The sequence below is a fragment of the Festucalex cinctus genome, chromosome 9 (assembly GCF_051991245.1).
Source record: "Festucalex cinctus isolate MCC-2025b chromosome 9, RoL_Fcin_1.0, whole genome shotgun sequence".
NCBI lineage: Eukaryota > Metazoa > Chordata > Actinopteri > Syngnathiformes > Syngnathidae > Festucalex > Festucalex cinctus.
Window position 1 is genome coordinate 9,233,849 of NC_135419.1, and position 14,140 is coordinate 9,247,988.

Genomic DNA, 14,140 nt, shown 5'->3' on the forward strand with positions numbered 1-14,140 from the left:
CCCCAATAACTAAATAGAAACCAATGTTCGTTGATTTAATTTTGCTTGTACACACGAGTGAGCTGCATACAGTGGAGTTAAACACATCAGAAGTGGACAGTGCTTATAAAACAGTATTCATCACAATACAGCTTGATGTTGGCTCAGGCCATCCGATGTGTTGGATAATAAGGTGCGTGCAAGATAAAAAATGAGCTATTAGTGAGGGCGAAACAATCAGATCAGCATCTAGAGAGCCTACAAACTGGATATGGAATAATCAAAGTATAAATACACATGACTGCATACCTGAATGATAATTTTTCACAGGCTGGTACAAAACATCAGCAGTTATTTATCCATGCAACAACATGCAAAGACCCGAAATGGTGAAATCTGAGCATGTGGGTGCCTATAAACAGTGTCATCATTCTCTGCTAAAAGGCACTCATACAGCTGTAATCAGATATGTAAAACATAAATTTGACATTTTCAATTGGATATATTCATTGGCACATTGGAATAGACTACTGACAGAGGCGCGCACCATAAAACTGGCCCGGACTTGGTCCATAAAATACATCTAGTAAAACCTTCAGGGAGACTTAGTGAGAGTCACATGACTCTTCTGATAGGACAAAAAAAAAAAAAAAACCTTCAGTGGCAGCATGTTATTAAAAATTGCATAGTTGTCATCTGGAGTGTTGAAATGTTGTCCAAACACTAAACGGACAAGTCTGAGCCAGTCGATGTGTCGCTCAAATACTGCAGCAGTGCAAACAACTTCTCATCAGCAGTGAACCATCAGTTCAATGGCACGACACGGATATGCAAAAACGGGACTTAACTTGAAACTTGCATCATGTAATAAACTAATAAATCCTCCTTGCCATGTAATAAAAAGTTCTGTTCCTTCGGGTTCTTTAAAAAAAAAAAAAAAAAGGTTTTCCTCTGACTGCCTCAAGGTTTGTCTTGAGCGGCGTCCGGGAGACTCCTCGGTTCGGGTGACAGATCCACACAGGCGCTCTGGTGAATCAAACCCTTTCGGCTGTGGCTCCGCCTCCGTTGTCGCGGCGATCGACGGGGACTGGCCGGCAGCTTTGAAAAGAACAGATGAGGAGACGTGAGTTATCAATCTCTGAAAATGACATCACGGTTGCTCGGGTATCCACCAATCAGGGCTCAGCTTGTGAATGTCACATGACCAAACTCAGAAATCAAGTGAGCTGTGATTGGTTGTTACGACTGAAGCCGTTTACCTGACTGCATCCTTTGTCCACATCGTCTAGTTCGCTAATGGACTGCATGAGGGAAAACAGGTTCATCCTGCCACTGCGGCTGACACTTGGAGCCTTGGGTGGAGAGATGGAAAATTCATTTTTATTATTATTATTATTTTTAATATTTAGAGTGTGAGATGCTACATGAGTGTTTGTGTTTACAGTGATGATGACAGGTGGCGCTGTCTGCTCAGCTTCCTGGTTGGGATCAGGCTGTGCAAACACCTCAAAAGATTAGGGAAAGGAACATGAATGCAGACTACACGATCAAAAAAAAAGAAGAAAAAGAAACCCAAACCAAAACAAAAATAAAACAATTAAAATAATACTACCTCTTCCCCAGACTCCTCTTTTTCATCACTACTCTCTGTGATGTCGCCCTCGTCAAGTCCCTCATCTTCCTCTTCATCATCTTCCTCCTCATCCGTGTTCTCTTCCTCCTCGTCGTCGTCGTCTGGCTTCTCTTCGTCGTCTTTGCGTTCAGATTTCTGCCGTTGGTCTTTGGACTTTCGCCTCCAGAGTAAATTGTGACGCTGCTGGCTGCAATGAGGGAAAAGATTTCAAAAATATTTTGAAGATTTTTTTTTATGTTATTTATTTATTTTCCCTGTCTTTTTTTTACTATAAATTTCTGACATTTTTAGCAATTTTGTGGACATTTTATGGTAAATTTATATAATATATATATATATATATATATAATATATATATATATATATATAATATATATATATATATATACATATTTGTTGTTTTTATTTCCATTTATATGTATATGCAGTAGAGAGGCTGCGTTAACGCCTTCTGTATGGATTAGCATAAAAACAAAAAACAAACAAACAAACGTATAAATACGTCTTTGGGACACTTCAAACATTTAAAATCGAACGTATTTATAAGTTTTTGGACGCCCTGCACTTCACCGTCTGACTTCAATTCTGACCTGGCGTTGAGGATGCCATCGTAGGTCTGCAGCTGCTTCATGAAGCCGTCGTTGGGTTTGACCACGGAGCGGCGATCCCTCACGTAGGCCAACGCCACGTCCAGCGACCAGCGCTGCTGCTTCATGGCGTAGGCGATCACGGTGGACGCGGAACGGGACACGCCCATCTTGCAGTGCACCAACACCGCCTGTCCGCTCTTCCTGCAAGTCAACAAAAAGTTGGACAATGTTAGCGAGTTCAAAATGGCAAGGGTGCATTTATTTTCTTAAGCGCTGTTGACACAGCACAGTTAGAGAATAAAAACATCAATAGACTAGAACACCGAATATTTCAAAAGTCTCCGGGGCATTGTAAACCTTTTATGTTTGTGGCTCAAAAGTGATTTGTCGGTAAACACGTAATGTGTGTTCTTACCTTGCAGTGTTGATGAACTTGTACGTGTCGGTCCAGTGGGACAGCAGGTCAGTGGCCTCCACGTCATACACTCGGATGTTCATGTAGGTGAAGGATTCTGGGAAAAAATTGTCGATCTCCCTCGTCACATTCAGAATGTAGCCCATGCTGTAAAAAGAGTGTTAGAATGAAAAACGATAAGAGATGGCAGAATGCAGCGCTTCAAAGAAGAAAAAAAAACAGACTTGTTTTTTTGCAGCTCTTCGATGTTGGCTGCGTTCCACTCGGAGCCCTGAAAGCAGAGAGCGGGAAAAAAAAAAAAAAGGAAAAAAAAAGGTCAGTGTGATTGAGAATGCATCAAGAAGTGTTTCCTCCCACCACACTCTAAAAAAGAGAATTGTTGAACCAAATTAACATTGCAAATTTAATTTTTGACCAACTTAAAAAAAATGCTTCAATTGGTAACACATGATTGAGTTGAATTTATTATGAGTTCATTAAATTTAATATATTCACTTTTTCTTAACTTAATTCATGTGATTATATCAAATTTAATGAACTCATAATAAATTAATTTAAATATATTCACTTTGGATTAACTAAGCAATTCAATTTGTAGTCTTAAATTGGCTCAAGAATTCTCTTTTTATAGTCCAAGTGACCCAGTAAATCAAGTTTGCTATTTTTCACAGAAGATAAATAATATAATATATGGCAATATGGCCCAAAAATAAAATCTTGATTTTTTTTTCAGTCATTCAGGACAATTATGACTAATAAACCCCAAAAACATTTATTTTACTTAAGAACAATAGTTTTTTAATAATCCAGGAGACAAAATTCAATTTTACGATTTAGCAAATTTTTGACAATTACATTTGTTAAATTGAATTTAATTAATTCATTTATTGCCCAGCCCTATCTGTGATTACTGATATTTTGTTTGTCTACATGTGTTGCTGAACAGTTTTTGCTCAAATATCTGTTGCTGAAACTCATTCACTGCCATTCCAGTTAAAACGGATCTTTGACGTCTATAGCCGTCAATGGCAGTGAACGAGTTCCGCTGCACAGAGTTTGGAAATCACTGAGAGCAGCTTGATGAGACTCAGCAAAACAAAATGAAGGCTTCTTGATACTGTTTCAAAATAAAATCATTCACTCACCAAGTAAAGGTAGTCAAAAATCTTGGATGGTTTGTCCATCTGAGCCATGGTGACCAGGATCTCATTGTCAATGTACTCCTTGAACGGCCTCATGTCGAAGCCGATTCGAGTCTTCAGAGCCGTGTGGACCTACAACGGGCGAGGGTGGGTTAAACCACTGTCATCATTTTTTTTCTCTCTCTCTCTGTGCCTCTATCAAGTAGTACCATCTTAGATGTGAGGTTATCCAGATCTTCTGTCCTCATGATGTCTCTCAGGTGCTCCTTGATCAGCCTCTCTTTCGAGGTTCTGTCTGCACTACTGCAAATGAAACACACAGAGTCCCTTGAGTCATTCCATACGATCACGATGTTAAAGCCGCTTATTCCAAACAGAGCGTGAGACTGAATTTCTTCCTCTCCCAGGAGTAATTCCGCCATCTTTACCTCTGACAGTCGCTGTCCTTCCTGACCGACTCCAAGTCATTCATGGCCTCCCACTCGTTGAGGCAGAAGCGATCCGACTCGATGTGCCGGTGGTAGTGCTGGGCCCACTCCAGGCCGCAGCCCGGGATCACGGCGCCTTTGACGGCCCGCTCGCAACAGCCGTGCAATGACTGCAGGACTGACCTGGTGGTAGGGAAATGTATTGATTTAATTTATTTCATTCTTATTTTTAATTTCTAAGTATTTACATCTGGCTCTGGTACACAACTTATAGTACAAGATGGCATCTTACGGGTAGAAATAAGTGGGCATCTTATCTAGATTTAAATACCTGGGGGAAAAAAACTGATATGTTTATCTACTATTATTTCTCTCATGGTTCAATTTTTTTTTGGAAAGGAGTGTACGGTTAGATACATAAATGTGACATGAACAAAATTCTCATCTATTTGGGCTTAAACGCCATCATACATTTGAAATGAAAGTTTTAGCTTTAATATGAGGGTATTGGCATCCAAATCCAGGTCAGGCCATTGAATAATATTCCACTTCCTTGCCTTAAAAAAAAATAAAAAATTGGTTACTTTTGCAGTTTGTTTCGGGTCATTGTCCATCTGCACAGTTTGCTCTTGTTTTGTTTCCGATTGTGGAGCTCAGATTCGGCTGCTTATCAGTGCAGGGTTGGATCGAGTCTAGTGGGATATAAGGCTGAGGGCAACCCCAACATCTTTTTTTTTCTCTTTTTTTAATTTTATTTTTGTAACGGGTTAAAAGAAACAAAACAATTACATCATCTTAAAAATTCCTAAAACATTTGCCTTATCAATTTAACAGAAAGCTGCCACGCATTTAGTAAATAAACTAGAAAATACAGTGAATAATTGCTTACTTGTTTCATTTTAGTGTTCTTAATAGATTAACGTTGACATTCTTTTTTTTTTTTTAAAGTGGCCCCTTGCATCCTTTCATTTCTCTATATGTGGCCCTCAAACTAAAAAGTTTGGACACCCCTGGCATAAATCATTAAATACAGACTAAAATGGCTGACCATAGTCAGTAGTGGTTATTTAATTTTGACATCTATTAGGAAGAATTAATCAAGGCCAAACAAAAATGATACATAATGCAAAAAATAACTAATATTAATATTATTACTTCTCTTTCTATAATGGAGTGTACGGTTGTTTATCTGTGTTTTGGGTGTGTCCACACGCATGCAGTTTACTTCTGGTGTTTAATAAACAAGTAAGCACAGTAATATCATATATGGGTCACCGAAGAGAAGATGTAAATAGATAAAGTATACACTGTAAACACAAAATTATGCTTGTGCGGGTTCTTTTGTTTTCTCCCACATCCCAAACACGTATGTTAACAGAAGTCTCTAAATTGCCCATATGTATGAATTGTGTCTATATGTTTAGTTTTAATGTCGTGTTTATATTTAGACTTACCACATGGTCTGCATGGAAACCGGCTTAAAAATTCTGGTTTCTTCTGCTGATGTGACACTGAAACCACTGTTAAGGAGGAGACAGAAACATGATCAAGTCAAAGAAAGAAACAGAGTTTGACTACGGCGGGTTAAAGGGAAATGATACTGACAAAGTACAATAAACAGTCTGGCCCAAAAAGACGATGAAATTATTCAGCGTCAATTCGCAACAATTACTAGTGTGAAATAAGAGTGACGAGTGAAATGTGTAAAAAGCTAATGACCACAGTTGGAGGTGCAAGTGGATATGATGAGAATCGATGTGATAAAAGGTCACGTGTGACACAGCATGTGACAGAGGAGCAGCGCGAAAACAGCGTTTGGAACGTTTTCATGCACTTCAACCTCATCCTCATCCACACAGTCAGCGCCAAATGATTTCACATGATAGGACTCGGAGGCTTATGTAAGAGCACGAGTAAATGATAGGAGCGGTTACAATTCATGGGGAATGATTCAGCTCCATAAATAGCAACATTCCTTGTTCGTATTTTCTCCGGCCAGAAACACAGCAGCTCTGAGTCTGTGCTGCATATTTCTGACATTTTTATTTAAGCCCTTATTCATTCTCTTGCTACTCCCTCAAGGGAGTTTTGTTTTCACTGGTGTGAGCTCTTGTTGAAGTTTTGTTAGCAAAGTATTTAAGTATGTTTAATCCACACATGACATCATAAAAACAACTTCAAAATTCTCATGCCTTCTAAAATCTTAAAGCAAGACGTCTGCTCTTACCCATCTCCGTCCAGATACACTTGTGTGTCGCTCCAGACGGGCAGAACCAAGCCGATGGTACACTCATTACTGAAAACAAAAAGATCAACAAAATTGGCCGATGAAGCCATTTTGTGAAGCGGCTGTCAACTTGGGTGTTGCGGTCGGTTGCACGCACGCACCTGTCCTGTTTGGGGAAATCCATGCCGAGCAAGATGGCCTCGTCTTTGTTCGCGAGCGTGGAGACAACGATAAGGTACCTGACACGGACCGTGCTGACCGACTCCAGCTGCACGGCCTGCAAGGAAGGAAGCAAGGAAGTGATGCATTTTGGAAATAAATGAATAAATAATAAATTAAAATAAAAAATAAATACTAATAAATAAATAAATAGATTAATAATAATAAGAAATGAAAATAAAAAATAAATACTAAAATAAATAAATAAAGCTTATAATAAGTCACGACAGCTCTTGTAGTTTCATTTTAACAACAACCGTGTCTTCTTTTTTATTACTTCACTCATTCCCTGCCAATGACGTCTAAAGACGTCAAAGGTCAATTTTTAACTGGGCTGGCAGTGAATGACTTTAATCAGATGCAATGCGAGAACAGCATCAAACATCGCACCTCTAGAAAGATAACAACTCTCTGTTTGGATTAGCACAATAGGATAACTGGTCTATCCAGTACTCCGGTGTCACCATTCGCTGAAAAGCGTGAACAAAATATTGAAAACAACTCTTAACACTATAGCAACAAATATATAATTAAACAGATACCTCAATGTCAGTGTCAATAACAAATTAAGATTATTATATTTGTGAAAACTTGATTTTAAAAATGTCTTACACACATGTGCTTGTAATGGGCATGCATGCAAATGAATTCAAAACTCTTTAGGGGGATTTCTGGAACTCAGGTTACAAAGCATCCATAACATGTTGAAAGCTCATGTGACTGACCATGTGCAGAAGCGACTTCAGGCTATCCCTCAAGTTGACAACAGAGTCATTGTAAAACAACCGATACAACACGTCACATCTCCAGCATTTTGGTGGTGGTGGTGGTGGGGGGGGGGGGGGTATTCAATAAATACATGTGTAAATATGAACCCTCACCAGCTTGATGCTATCCTCTGGTCGAAGCTGCTCAACCATGGCGTGAATGTGTCTGTGACGCTTGTCTTCTTGTTTCTGGGGAGGTGGCGTCTCCTCGTGAAGATCATCTCTCTGGGCCTCGTCCAGCAGAAGCACTGCTCCCTTCACGAGGGCAAAGCTCTCCCTGATGACCAACAAGACACATTATTATATTTCACTGGCTCATAAAGGGATGAGGTTTCTGTAGTGGAAAACATGCGGTGGTCAACGTACCTTTTCTGAAATCGCCCTCTTCTTTGGGTGGTTTCATCCTGAAGAGATCAAATAAATCATGAGAAGAACTTGGAGTATAACTTTATACTTTATCTAACTACGCTTTAATGTTGCTTTAAACTGGGAGGGGCCGGGGATGTCTTTCCCTTTGAAAGTGGTATGTGTGTATTTTAACCATAGAAGACCATATCCAAATTTGGTATATGAATAGCTGGGGGGAAAGTGATCTGTCATTTTGAGGGTGAACTGCGGGACAACACTGATAAGGTGCAGTGGAAGCCTGGAGTGAGGAGACAGACAGAGATAGTGGCGAATAAGCAAGGGTGTTTGGGATGGATAAAAAGTCTGGTAGCGAAACAGAATGGCAGAGAAAATAGAAACCCAATACAAAGGAGAGCCATTTATAGCTAAACTTATTAAAGGGGCTTCAGGAAAAAAGAAATGTGACACAGCAACATTACCTGTTACGCAACTGACAAGTCCAGACATAGTCAAGGAGAGAAAAAAAAAAATAAGTGGAAGACTGGGCAGGAGCTATAGGAAATGAATGATGGGCAATTGAGGGAGGAGAAGGAAAAGAAAAAGAAGAAGACACAAGTTAAGATAGCAGCATGATAAGCATCTATGATAAAATATGCAGAAATGAGACTTGGACTCCAGCTTAGTTGAGACACAAATCACCTGTGGCTGTTAAGTTGAATGATATTTGTTTAACGATGGATGAACGCAGGAAGATGAGCAAGTCATGAGGCAAAAGCTGATGACACAGCAAGCGTTGAGACAGACAGGAAGTGACCCGATTGCACCATCTCAGCTGTCATGATATGAATCAGCTTTGATGAATTCACAGAATATCTGTGGAATGTTTGCTCTCTAATCCTATGAAAACAAAATATTGTTATTCTACTGATATGGTGTCCTGGAGCAGACTTGTGTTGGTGTTCTGAATTTATATATTGGTAAAGCAGAGCATCTTACAGTGAAGGCGTGATGCAAAAAGACTCGCTTGATGGACTACTACAAGGCGTGGAGAACTGGGGATGACTCACAGGAGCAGCGCTGATGGAGGGGATCCTGTGCAGAGTCAACAGAGCCATTGCACAGTGCAGGTTTCGCTCCGCTCAACGTGCTGCTGGCAAGCTCAGACAAGTTTTGCAGGTTCCTTGGGCCAAAAACATGCAGGTATAGACACTCGTACAATCTTTCCTATGGAAGGACAAACATGAGTGAATGCATCCATTAAATGAATAAATGGGTCAATCCTATCATAAAATGTGTCTTTTATCATGTTCTGTGATATGGAATAAATATGCATTAATAGTGTTAAAATAATAATAATAATAATAATAATAATAATAATGCCTGCCTAATAATGCCTCCAACTGGATGTAAGACTGAGAAATTGTGAATATTTCAGAAAGCTAATGCAATTGACAGTTCCGTTCCATGTTTTTTTGCATAAGAAGTGGAAGTGAAAATTGACAGAAGACTATAACATAACAAAGATATGTATACCGACCTAACCAGGATAAACTATTGATAATAGAGATGATTTCGCATGAGACTCCAAGAGGAAAAACACAAATAGGAAAGAAGGGACTATATAGCCATTGAAAAAAAAATGAAATTCAGAAGATTTGGAGAATTTTTCTGTCATGCAAGATGTCTAACTGATCGATTATCAAAGCAGTTGTTAATAAATTTGATAATTGATTAATTGTTGCGCCTCTATAGTTTGTTAAAAAACTAAATTGGGTGAAAAGAATCGCACGATTTAAACATTCCCATAAGATTGATATCAAATAATCTAACACGAATTTGTACGCAATCTTAAACTTTTGTTTTCTATGATGTTTATGATGCGTTATACATTTAGTAAGCTTTAACCAAAAAAAGTACCAAGAGTTTATATTTAAAAACAACAGCAACAACACGACATACGAATGAATAGTCAGGTTTAGATGTGTTTATTTCCGACTGACTAGCTATTCACTGGAAACCTTGTTTATGTTAGCCTGTTGCAGCTAGCGGTAGCTCATGCTTCAAATTAGCAGCTCTGTCAACAACAACAAAAACGGAGGAAAACATGAGGGGGGGAAAAAAGCACACCTCTTACGTTTACAAGCCTGTGTCCCAGACCTATTTCCGTCTGCTTGTAGCCTAGTGCCAACCTCGAGGAGGAGACTGAGCAGGGCGCTGACAGCGGTTGTGTTCGCTACTCCAGTGGTGTCGTCATACATACGCACATTACGTATGTAAACCATTGTGTGGATACGACACAGCTACGCAAAATCCTCCTGCCTACTATATTTTATGCTAACATGTTCAGAAATTATTAAACACGATTATTTAATTTTAATACGACAAATACGATACGTAAACGCAAACGTATGTATATTTAAGGTACGGATAAAGTGTTAAAAAAAAAAATGCTTTCAGGATTTAACGTAAGGGGTGGTCACTTCCGGGAAGCATGTATGTGTTGTCGGGAAAGATTTGTAATTAACTAGCCGCAATTGTACCAAATACTACACACGTTTCCCGTGTGCGCGCACGATAAAGGATTTAATTTACACTTCTGGTTGAGTAGGATTAAAGTAATTAAGAAACTTATGAAGGTTTTCGTTACCAGGCAGCTCCCGCCTGAGGGGATGAAGATTCTGACTACGTCTGGAGTGTATGCATCATTTTAATGTGTTTTTCATTACAATATGGCAGGATTACTTTTAAATGCATACTCGCAGCCCTTTCAGTTTCAAACAATTCACTGTAGTTTCGCAATCAGTTACACTTCCGATTACGTGCACAAAACAATCCACGTGACAAATTGAAGTTTATCGTGAAATGCTCATGTCATCTTGGGTTCACAACAGGTGTGAAGTGTGTCTGTGGGACTCAGGCGGTCCTGTGCCACGAAAAGAGCTTCTCAAAGGTGTGCAGGGAGCCCACGGTCTCTTGTGTCTGCTGACAGATAAAATCGATGCTGATGTTCTAGATGCTGCAGGTACTATTTTGAACAAATCATACACATTTGTTTTGCAGTGCTGAATGCTCTAAATTGTAAGTCTTGGAACATTCTGAAAAGAGTACTATTAAATATGAAGATGCAAAACTTTTGGGACACCCTATACATTTCATATACGAAGCCACTGCTTTATTCCGAATCACAGGACCCAACCTGAAAGTAATCAGCACCTTTTCTGTGGGATACGACCACTTGGCTCTTGACGAAATCAAGAAACGGTCAGAAACTATATACACAAAACAATGTGTCCACATATAGGAGGAAACTGTTAATCATGTATTTAATTTGTTTTCAACAGCGGCATACGTGTCGGCTACACTCCTGACGTCCTGACTGACGCTACAGCTGAATTGACTATTGCCCTTCTCCTGGCCACAGCTCGCAGATTACCTGAAGCGGCGGAAGAAGTAAAAAAGTATGTTACACATTTCCTCTAACTAGTTTTTGCAGAGATGGCAAAAAATAATCACACGCTGTAATGTCGAAGTATACTTGTGTATAAGACGGATTCAAGAAAAAAAAAAAAGTGTTATATTTAGCTCCTGTTTTGATAATTTGGCAGAAAGGGAGAAAAAAAGCATCTCTGTACACAAAGTAGTTTCCAGTCAAGTACAGATACTCGCGATACTGTATCTGCTGCATTGCAGTACAGTACATCCTAACACTTTGCATTAATATTCAAGCAGAATTATTTTCTCTAATGTTTCCCACTCACCAAACAATATCTCACAGTGGCGGCTGGAGTTCCTGGACGCCACTCTGGATGTGCGGGTACGGACTTTCAGGCAGCACCGTGGGAGTCATTGGACTGGGACGTATCGGTGAGGATTCCTTCCTTCCGTTACACATCATCTAAATTGCATGATTGAATGACGGCTATCGGTCAATTCGGACAACCGCCTGACGGTTAAATGATAATCTGTGTTCAGGGATGGCTATTGCCCGGCGCCTCATGCCGTTTGGAGTGAAACGGCTACTCTACTCTGGGAGAACAGCCAAAGCTTATGCTGCTGAGCTCGACGGAGAGTTTGGTGAGAAAACTAATGATGCATAAACATGAAAGATGATTGAGGACAGAGCAGAACAACATCAAATTTTAGCTGCACAGTGTGTGGGACACAAATTAAGTCCCTATATGCCTTTTTGCTTACTTGCTTATCAGTTCCTCTGGACACACTTTTGACTGAGAGCGACTTCATAGTAGTTTCGTGCTCACTGACGCCAGAGACCCAAGGCCTGTGTAATAAGGCCTTCTTCAGCAAGATGAAAAATACTGCTGTCTTCGTCAACACAAGCAGGTACATTTGAAAGAATCGCAAGTATACACCGTTCATGAGCCTCTACAGTGAAATGTTTAGTCAACTGCATCTGAGGTTGTACTACGACAGGGGTCAGCAACTTTTCCTGTCTGAAGAGCCATTTTAGGCCAAATAAATAAGCAAAAATGTGTGCAGAGCCACGAAACATGAAGATTGTGATAAAGAAAACTGTTTGTTAGTGGTAGTCTAATGTACTCAGGGCACAAAAGCTAATTGGAGCTGCACCACAACACAAAAAAATCCGACAGCAGCATCCAATACGTACGCATTAATTTTCTTGTACCTTTCGTCTTACCTTTTTGGATTTTTTCTTTTTTTGTAATTGTTCAGACTTCATTTTTCATACATTTTTAGACTTTTCTGCCTTTGTCAAATTTCTGCATTCTTGATTTTTCTTCCTTTCTTCTTCCTTTTTTTTTGGGGACATTTGATGACTATTTTTTTTTTTTTTCATTGTTTCTGCCTTTTTTTGCTATCAATTTTCTGACATTTTTTGCAATTGTGTGGACATTTTATGGTAATTTTTGCAAATTCTTCTTTTGTTTTTAGACATTTTATAGCTACTTTTTAAATGTTTACTTTTCTGCCCTTTTTTTTTCTTTTTAAATAAATGTTCTGACTGTTGGAAATTCTAAAGACATTTTTTCTTGCTTTTGGACATTTTTGGTTACATTTTGAACATTTTAGATTCTGATTTATCATTATTATTATTATTATTTTTATTAAATTCCCTGACATTTTTGGCAATTTCATGGACATTTTATGGTATTTTTCTTCTTTTCCTCTTCCTTTTTGGACATTTTAGGTAATTTTTAAAACTTTTATGCAACTTTTTTTCATCATCCTCTACTTTTTCTGATAACTTTTAAAAATGTGAACTCTGAAATTTTTTTGGAATATTTAATTATTCACTTTGATTTATTTTATTTTTTTCTTTCGAGATCCACACGAGACCGAAAGAGTCACATGTGGCTCCAGAGCAGCAGAGTCCAGACCCTTCTACTATACTGTATATTGTCATATAGATTCACAATGATGTCTGTTGACGTTTGACTCTCAAGGGGAGCTGTTGTGAACCAGGAGGATCTGTACGAGGCTCTGACCAATGGAAAAATCGCTGCGGCCGGCCTGGATGTAACAACACCTGAGCCGCTACCAACAAACCACCCGCTTCTTACACTCAAAAACTGTGGTGAGTGAACGGCGTTAAAATTAGATCTGTCTTTGTCTGCTTCCTCTTTTAGTCAATTCTACTTTCGCTCCATATCACAGTGGTTTTGCCGCACATCGGCAGCGCCACCTACTCCACGAGAGGCGTCATGGCTTCCTTGGCAGCCCGAAACCTGCTGGCGGGTTTACAGGGCACACAAATGCCCAGTGAACTCAGCTTCTAGAAAACTGAAATGGACCTGCTACCGTGCATTTCAGCTGCTTGGATGGTGCAGTGAATACATTTCGTGACATCAATTTGAGACCAGGGTGCACGAGGTCCTTTGCATATGATCTGTTACAAAGGAACACTTCCTTAAAGGGTTACGTGACTCATTGAGCCATTTTTAGCAGTAAAAAGTTAATATTTTGTCCAGAATTATTTTTCATGTATAATTAATGCTTTTAGAAGCTATTTTTTTTAACTTGCTGTTGACTGAAGATGACATCACGTGTGCTGAGGAAGTAGGTAATGAGCAATCATGGTTCAGTCTGATGACCAAACCTAGAAAACAGGTGAACCATGATTAGTCGTTAGCTACTTCCTCAGCGCAGGTGATGTCATCTTCAGTCAACAGCAAGTTAAAAAAATGTGTTTTTAAAGGTATTACTTGTACATGAAAAATAAAGTTATCAGCAAATTCTGGGCTAAATATTAAGTTTTTACTGCTGAAAATGGCTGAATGAGTCAAGTATCCCTTTAAGCCTCATGGAGATGAGGAATAAATTCAAGGTGAAGAGAACCAGATTTGACTTCAATTCCAATTGATAGTATAACATTTTCCTGAGAATAAACAATTACATTACATTTGAATTGAAAG

General features: G+C 39.1%; 2 protein-coding genes across 6 annotated transcripts; one reads left to right on the plus strand and one right to left on the minus strand.

Moving 5' to 3' along the window:
• Positions 1-21: 21 nt before the first annotated feature.
• Positions 22-10,033, minus strand: LOC144026376 (protein phosphatase Slingshot homolog 3). 5 transcript variants are annotated; one of them, XM_077533032.1, is made up of 17 exons: positions 9,876-10,033; positions 8,816-8,972; positions 7,767-7,804; positions 7,515-7,677; positions 6,576-6,691; positions 6,415-6,483; positions 5,642-5,707; positions 4,188-4,370; positions 3,969-4,062; positions 3,763-3,891; positions 2,842-2,888; positions 2,618-2,764; positions 2,203-2,403; positions 1,592-1,799; positions 1,422-1,472; positions 1,239-1,331; positions 22-1,077 (listed from the first exon to the last, which is right to left on the minus strand). In XM_077533032.1, exons 2-17 carry the CDS (start codon positions 8,861-8,863, stop codon positions 940-942), a joined length of 1,791 nt encoding a protein of 596 aa, XP_077389158.1. In that variant the 5' UTR covers positions 8,864-8,972; positions 9,876-10,033; the 3' UTR covers positions 22-939. The 5 variants fall into 5 exon arrangements, with proteins under 5 accessions (XP_077389158.1, XP_077389156.1, XP_077389157.1 ...); XM_077533030.1 differs by having other exon boundaries at positions 1,422-1,484; XM_077533031.1 differs by having other exon boundaries at positions 1,422-1,484; positions 9,883-10,022.
• A 62-nt stretch (positions 10,034-10,095) lies between these two features.
• On the plus strand, positions 10,096-14,139 carry grhpra (glyoxylate reductase/hydroxypyruvate reductase a). Its single transcript, XM_077533037.1, has 9 exons — positions 10,096-10,443; positions 10,640-10,770; positions 10,937-11,009; positions 11,090-11,206; positions 11,524-11,612; positions 11,721-11,822; positions 11,954-12,089; positions 13,172-13,302; positions 13,383-14,139. The coding sequence occupies exons 1-9, from the start codon at positions 10,379-10,381 to the stop codon at positions 13,502-13,504; spliced, it is 966 nt and encodes a 321-aa protein (XP_077389163.1). The 5' UTR covers positions 10,096-10,378; the 3' UTR covers positions 13,505-14,139.
• The last annotated feature ends 1 nt before the right edge of the window (position 14,140 follows it).

Excerpts from the sequence above, each read along its gene's own strand:
- LOC144026376 (XM_077533030.1), bottom strand. The coding sequence starts at position 8,863 with ATGGCTCTGTTGACTCTGCACAGGATCCCCTCCATCAGCGCTGCTCCT. Across the intron at positions 6,692-7,514 it reads CAGAGGATAGCATCAAGCTG|GCCGTGCAGCTGGAGTCGGT; the intron begins GTGAGGGTTCAT and ends CCTTCCTTGCAG. Across the intron at positions 5,708-6,414 it reads GTGTATCTGGACGGAGATGG|TGGTTTCAGTGTCACATCAG; the intron begins GTAAGAGCAGAC and ends CCTCCTTAACAG.
- grhpra (XM_077533037.1), top strand. The coding sequence starts at position 10,379 with ATGAAGGTTTTCGTTACCAGGCAGCTCCCGCCTGAGGGGATGAAGATT. Across the intron at positions 11,207-11,523 it reads GCGGCGGAAGAAGTAAAAAA|TGGCGGCTGGAGTTCCTGGA; the intron begins GTATGTTACACA and ends AATATCTCACAG. Across the intron at positions 11,823-11,953 it reads TGAGCTCGACGGAGAGTTTG|TTCCTCTGGACACACTTTTG; the intron begins GTGAGAAAACTA and ends CTTGCTTATCAG.